Source organism: Diospyros lotus, chromosome 15 (genome assembly GCF_014633365.1).
Source record: "Diospyros lotus cultivar Yz01 chromosome 15, ASM1463336v1, whole genome shotgun sequence".
NCBI lineage: Eukaryota > Viridiplantae > Streptophyta > Magnoliopsida > Ericales > Ebenaceae > Diospyros > Diospyros lotus.
The window spans coordinates 23,814,977-23,822,222 of record NC_068352.1 but is presented as its reverse complement, the minus strand read 5'-3'; the positions used below and the strand labels follow the sequence as shown (position 1 = coordinate 23,822,222).

The 7,246-nt window shown below is 34.6% G+C and overlaps 1 protein-coding gene across 1 annotated transcript; it reads left to right on the top strand.

The window, feature by feature from the left end:
• Window positions 1-1,174: 1,174 nt before the first annotated feature.
• Window positions 1,175-3,728, top strand: LOC127792346 (uncharacterized). The gene is made up of 6 exons (XM_052322813.1): window positions 1,175-1,425; window positions 1,524-1,656; window positions 1,748-1,851; window positions 2,175-2,346; window positions 2,433-2,567; window positions 2,688-3,728. The coding sequence occupies exons 1-6, from the start codon at window positions 1,385-1,387 to the stop codon at window positions 3,591-3,593; spliced, it is 1,491 nt and encodes a 496-aa protein (XP_052178773.1). The 5' UTR covers window positions 1,175-1,384; the 3' UTR covers window positions 3,594-3,728.
• Window positions 3,729-7,246: the final 3,518 nt, after the last annotated feature.

Below are 7,246 nucleotides of genomic sequence, written 5' to 3'. Positions count from 1 at the left end.
TTTCCCCTGCTCTGATTATGGAGGGAGAAATATGTGTACTTTTTAATGCCCAATTGTCGAGGATAATGTGTTATTAGCTCCAGAAGTTGGGCCGAATGATTGAAGTCTTTTTTCTGCTTGTTTGTGGCATTGTGGACCCAAAGGTGAAGACCCTATCCTATGTCTGTCGCGTGGCCTGCCATGATCGTCGGTATTAGGTCACCAGCCAAAATACTCTTTCTCGAGAGAGAGACTGAGAGAGAGTCCACCACCAACTTGACAACCACGCAGTCTTGTAAGCCGACAAGAAACAGAGAAAAAAGGCATAGATGCGGATGCGTGTGTTTTAAGGATCCATCCCTCACTCGTAGCTCGTAAGCCTGATAAAAGTCACCTCGTAAACTCAGAATTTTTTACACCTTTATCTTAATCTATGGTTTCAGTTTTTCTAATTTTCTTTTTTTTTTTATTCATTCTCGTAGTCGTCGAACTTAAACATAATTTTCTTTTTGATCCATGCCCTCCCCTCTAAATAGACTCAATTTGTTAGATATATATATCCAGATGGCTAAAAATGCCATCTCTACCTACCCTTATAGGCCAATGGATATTCATTCATAAGCTGTTGATAACTTGGCCCAGCCGGGGTTAATGCAATAACAAGGGCATGGAATGGATTACGATTTTCACTCAAAAATGAACTAGTAAGTAATCCAATCTATTCTCTTTAAGGTAGCATTCTCTGAATATACACAGTTGGTAGATAGAAGATAGAACAGGAAACTAATCTCTAAAGTAAGAAATTGTCTAAATCTAATTTCCTATAATTAAGCCTACCCAAATTAGGAAACAAAGAATATAAAATAAACTGAATCAAATCCCTAACAATATGTAATATAATCAACTAAAATATGATTTCCTAGAATAAGGAAACTGTATCTTCTAATTTTGTGTTTTTATTATATTTTAGTTAAAAATTATAATTCTGAAAATGTTCTTATTTTTATATTTGTGCCCCTAAACTCTGAGACCAACCGGTACATTTTTTCGTGGTTTCTTAAAACTAAGATACTACGTACTACTATTTAGAAATTGGAAAAAGAAGTTACTAATTTTAAATCCACAAGACGAGAGAGTAAGGTGGTGGGGGGGCAGTTTTAAAAAGGAACAAATAACTAACTATATGGACTCACTCTCCTATATTTCCAACCCACTTCTCCTATTCAAAACAAACCACCCAATTCAACTCAACTCAACTGCCATTAGTGCTTCACTTCATCATCGTCTCCATCTTCATCTTCCTCTCCTCACCAGCTCCATTCTAACCCACATGCCACACCAAATCCCGCCGCCGCCGCCGCATTTAATTAGCTAAGGAGCCGCGCGCCTGGAAGTTTGCAGAGACATGTTTGGCACCTTGTTTGGTTGGAGAAAAGCCTCCAAATGGTAAACCTCCATTCTCTAAATCGAAGGTAATAACAGGGTCTGATCCTGTCTGATCAAACCACGCTCACGGCCTTTTCTTTTCTTTTCTTCTCCGGCAGCAAGAAACTGGTCCGGCGGGTGCAGTGCCGCCTGAAGCTGCTCAAGAACAAGAGATGCGCGATTGCGAGACAGTTGAGAGAGGATGTGGCTCAGCTTCTCCGACATGGCCACGAGCAAGCTGCTTTTGATCGGGTAATTAATCTGCACACAAGTTCAGTTTTGGATCTCTTGGAGAAAGTACGTAGTTTTGTGATCACATCCTTCCTCCTTGTAAATTTTTCAGGTAGAACAAATCTTCCTGGACGAAAGCATGGTGGCCGTGTATGATCTTCTGGATCATTTCTGCGAATTCATTGTCATTCACCTTTCCTACATTCGCAAACACAGGCACGTGAGTACGACTTGAAAAAATATAAATATTTAATGTAACTGTGATACCACATCAGTTCAGATCGTGCATATATAAAGGCAACTCTATAACACACCACTAATTGCTACATACTTGAATAAAGGCAACTCTATAACACACCGCTAATTGCTATATACTTGTGATAATCTGAATGAAGGTTACCGGTAGCATATAATTATACATGACAACGTAGTACTACAATTACATGAATATTTTCTCATACGGCTCTCGTCCCAAAGAAAGTTCTATTACCTGCTTCATCTTCTTCTTCTTGAATCAACCATTGCATTAATGGCTTTAGGGACTGTCCTAATGACATCAACGAGGCAGTGTCGACGCTCGTATACGCATCGGCGAGATGCGCCGATCTTCCCGAGCTCCGGGAAATTCGGAAGCTCTTCGGGGAGAGATACGGCCAGAGGTTCGCCGTTGTTGCTTTGGAATTGCTTCCCGGGAACCTTGTGAACCTCCAGGTTAATTATCAATCTTAATTTCGAAAACTTGATCTGCATTTTCTGTTTTGCAGATTAGAATTCACAATTTTGATCATTAACTACAGATGAAAGAGAATCTCTCCGTGAAATCGGTTTCGAATGATGTGAAGTACTGGTTGGTGGATGAAATTGCCCGGAGTTGCATTCAGACGAGGCCTCTGGCAATTGAGTACTGGCCTGCTCTGCAACAAGAAAAACAGGTAATCAATAGTTAAAACCAATGCAGGAGCATGTTAGACATTTTGGCTAATTCAGACCAACAAATAGGACCAAAAATCATGATTCCAAAACATAATTGATGTTCAATGTTCTGTGAACAGACGAACAAATTTGAGGACTCTAAACTGCCTGCTTTCAATCTCATGGAGGCAGAAGGGAAGATTGAGTTCATGGATTCTTCCTCCGCTGGCTCGGTGGAGTTGTCGCTGGGGAGGAAGAAAGAAGGGGGAGCGAAGAAGAATACCCAGAAGAAGAAATCTCCATTCGAGTTCAAAATTCCGGCTGCCGAGACTTCGCCGGAGGCTTCATCGGAGTTGCCAAAGGAAATGGTGTATCTAGACGACATAGAGGAGTTCAAGTCCAACATGAACAAAGACCAAAGCTGCCAGGACCAGAGACTGTTCATGTTCAGATCACCGGTTGTCGATGAGAAGATCAATTTCTCGGGAAAGAGACGGAGGAGAAGATCAGTTTCTCGGGAAATTGGAGGCGTGAAGGATGTGGAATCCACAACTTACTACGGCCAGTCCAATGGCAATTCACGAAACCGCCATAGAAAGCATCCGAAGAAGATTTCACTACACAGCAGCAGAGTTGTCCATGAATGCAGCCTGGAGCATCCCTGTTATTTCTGCACCGGCGACGACAGGGATGACGGAGAAAGCCAGAACTGCAGGCTGACAACTCCTCTCAACAAAGATGACGTCGAAAAGGTTGTCAGACATTGCCAGTGGCTCGGAGAAACAGAGCGGTCAGATCATGGACAATGTCGAGTTCCACGTCCGCCATATTTGAGGGCCATGACTCTGCCGCCTCAAAGACAAATCAACGGCGGCACTGACAGCATTATGCGATCGAATTCATTCCCTATTCAATCAGTTAGCAATGGACCAGCAGCTTGTCGCCACGTGCACCCCAAGCTGCCGGACTACGATCAGTTAGCAGCCAAGTTCAGGGCTCTGAAGAAAGCAAATTTGCAATGTAAGAGCAAGAATCAGTTGATTTAGAAGGCATGGATCGATCATGTGATGATGTTGCCTGCCATAGCTTAGATGTTAGCTTGTGTTTTGCTACTTATATAACCTTTCACCTGTTTGAGCCATTCATTCTTAGTAGCAATCATCTCTTTTCTTTACCTGAACCCCCCCAATTATCGCGATTGCAAGGGTCCAATTTGCATGTAACTTATTCATCATAGAATGGTTTTTCCACAATCTCCATGAGAGATAGTGAACTTTTTTTAGGGTAGAGCTCCTCAAAACCCAAACCAACAACTGGTTTGGTTTGGTTTTAATTTGAATTGGGTTGGTTTAGACATTTTTGAAAAACTTTAGTCTCGTTTGGGGTTTGTTGGGTTGAGACTAATAAAATTTTAATTTAAACTAACCTCTCTCAACTCATACTTTTATTTTAAACAATATTTTATAATATATTTATTATTTAATATAGTTATTAAGTAAAATTAAATTATAGACAATTTCTTTCACTTTAATACAATTTGATAATTATATTATAAGCAATAATTAATGAGGGGATGGCCAACCAACCCAACCTAGTCTTTTATGGTTTGCATTAATTAGATCATAAATCTTTGCTTTGTGTTGATTTAGGTTCAGATTTATAAAAAAAAAAAAAAATTATTGGGTTGAGTTCAACCCAAACTATATATACCCCTAAGTTTTGGTACCAAACGGAAATAGTGAGATAAAATGTGAAATATTTTCTTCTCCTTCAAGAGAGAGTATAACAATTTTAACAAGGATAAAAATTAAGAGTGTTTATTCGGTCTAATCTAGTCTGATTTGGACCAACGTTAAAATTTGCAAAGATTCTTAATAAAATGTTGGACCAAATCGGTTGGGTCCAATTAGGTGAAAACTCTTTTTTTTCTTTTAAAAAGTATCAATATTATATATACACAATATATTATGTACTATGCAATTTTATTTTGATTAATTATTATTATATTATTTATTATTATTATAAATTATAATTAAAATATATTTAATAACCATAACCAATTTTTTGGACTTAGATCAAGATTAAACCAAAAATTAGTTATGGTTAATATTAAAATTAAGGTCTCTCGATCCTAAATGAATCTGGTTAACCTAAATCAAAATTTGATCATCTCTAATAAAATTAATAAAATAAATAAATCTTACTATTCAAAAAATCAATAAAATTGGATGAAAGGAAACCAACTAAACAACAAATGACCAGAGTGTTGCAAAGTTGAAAGAGAAATATTATTAAGCTAAAATTGTCAAAACAAACATTAAATTTGATATACTACTATTAAAAGAGTTCCACCCTACAAGAACCCTAATTTAGCCATAAATTAGCAAAAACCAAACCCTAACTGTTGGGTGTTATTCTTGTTTTTTGTGATTTTCCTAGTTTAAAAGGATGTGCAAGAACAATTTAGCCATAAACTTCCTTCAATTTGCATTGGGCTTTAAGCCACTACGTTGGGCTTACATTATCTTTTTATTTTTTTAACACTCGTGTATTTTTATTGAGTAATATATTTACTTTTATATCTCTATTTTCATCATATAACATGTAGAAATTGATTGGGTTAACTCTCCTGCTCCTACAATTTATATAAAAATATAAAATCTCTATTTACAGAACATTTTTTAAAATTGTTAATAGAAAACACAACCATGTGTCTACACCTACTTTAAGAGGGTGTTTGGCTTATGAGTTTGATCACATATAAGCTACTCTTTTAATTTATAAGTTATATAATTTATTTTGTTACGCATTTGCATTTAAAAGCTTAAACACTATCGAGTTTATAAGCTATTTTGGCAGCGTATTCAAAAAGCTCATTCCTAGCTTTTCCAAATAAGTTATTGACAACTTATTGCTCTAAATTAAGCAAATTATAAATTTACTCTAAAAAATTCTAAGTATTTACAATTTTATCCATTCTCTTTCATTCCTCTATCTTCTCTGATGCCGTCTCCTTCTAGCTTCTTCTTTGTCGTTGTCATCTCCATCTCTTCCATGGTGACCATCGACCGTCGCCTTCAACCCCATCCTCATCCCCATAGGTTGCTGCATCGATCTAGACCCATCCCCAGCATCCATTGCCTCTAGCTTTCATCACTGCATCTTTCATGTCCATTGTCATTGTCTATCTCCTTCACGTCCATCACCATCATCTACAACCAGTGTCCCCATCATCAACCACCTTCATCGTTGGTCCTTCCTTCATCTCTGTGTGTGTGCATATATATATATATTTAACATATATATTATATTAATATATTTTTTAATAATTATGTATAATTTATTAACATGTAATTATAAGTATTTTATCACTTAGACATTAATTTATAAATTATTTTTATCAAAAATTAATATTTTTATAAATTTTATTTATATTAATTAAATAAATATCTATTTTTATCTTTTTATTAAGTTCTAATAAATTATCAATTTTTTAAACTATATAAATAATAACTTAAATTATATTTTATTCAAATGCGTTATTAATTTAATTTAATTGATACTCAATTTTTAAATTTTACATAACATATAAGCGTAAAAACTTATAAACCAGAGGGTAAGCCAAACAGCCTGTAAATGAATTAATATAACCACCAGGATAGTAGCTCTGTGGCTTCCTCACTCTTTTTAGATTAGGAAGTTCAGAGGTTTGATTATGGGATATGATTATGGTGGAGTAAAGGTAAAGGCGATGAAATTGCATTTTCAACAATACTTATTGGTCAAATTCAACATTTTTTCTTTTTTCTTTTTTTTTTTTTTTTTGGTAAAAGAAAACCCTTGTGGTCATACTTGGATACTTGCCACACCCATCATCCTACATCTTTGGTTTAAAAAAAAAAAAAGAATTAAATATGCTTAATACTTGTGGAAGTGGATAGATATTAATCTTCCTATATTATTGCTTTGTAAACGTAACAGTAATAACAAAATATAAAGTGATTTGTCAAATAAGTTATTGAACTTTGGTCAAGGCGAAATTAACTATTATAATTTATAGAGGTTTTCAAACCAAAATACAATATTAAATTTTACTAGAATGGCTAATATGGTTGGGAATTTTAAAATATAATAACTTATTTGACATGTTTAAAAGTATAATAATTAAATTGACCTTATGTTTAAAATTATAATAATTTATTTAACTCTCTTAAAAATTAATAATTAATTTATCTTTTGTTGCGTAGATACAATAATAAATTTAGTTGATTGGAAACGTTCTCATCAAGCGGCCTGAATCTGAAAAAATAAGAAAACAATCAGAGATTGCGGGGAGGTCCCACGCAAACACACTGATACTTAAATCAGAACATAATGAAAGAAATTGCATTGAAACCAATATCAGAGATGTCAGACATTTTCAAGAATAAGTGTCTATTTATTTATAGATGAATATGGAGTAATCTTAATTAATTCAGGATTAAGATTCATACAGATAATGCTTATTGTGATTAATCCTAGTCTAGTTGAGACTATATTTGTTATAAATGATATTTATCTTACCATTTTTTGAAATAAAATTTTTTATGGATGATTGTTTATTCCAATATTTTGAAATTCTTTTAAAATTAAAATTCTTTATAGATAATTATCTATTATTTTCTTAAAATATTTAGAAAAAATTTTGAATATTAAAATT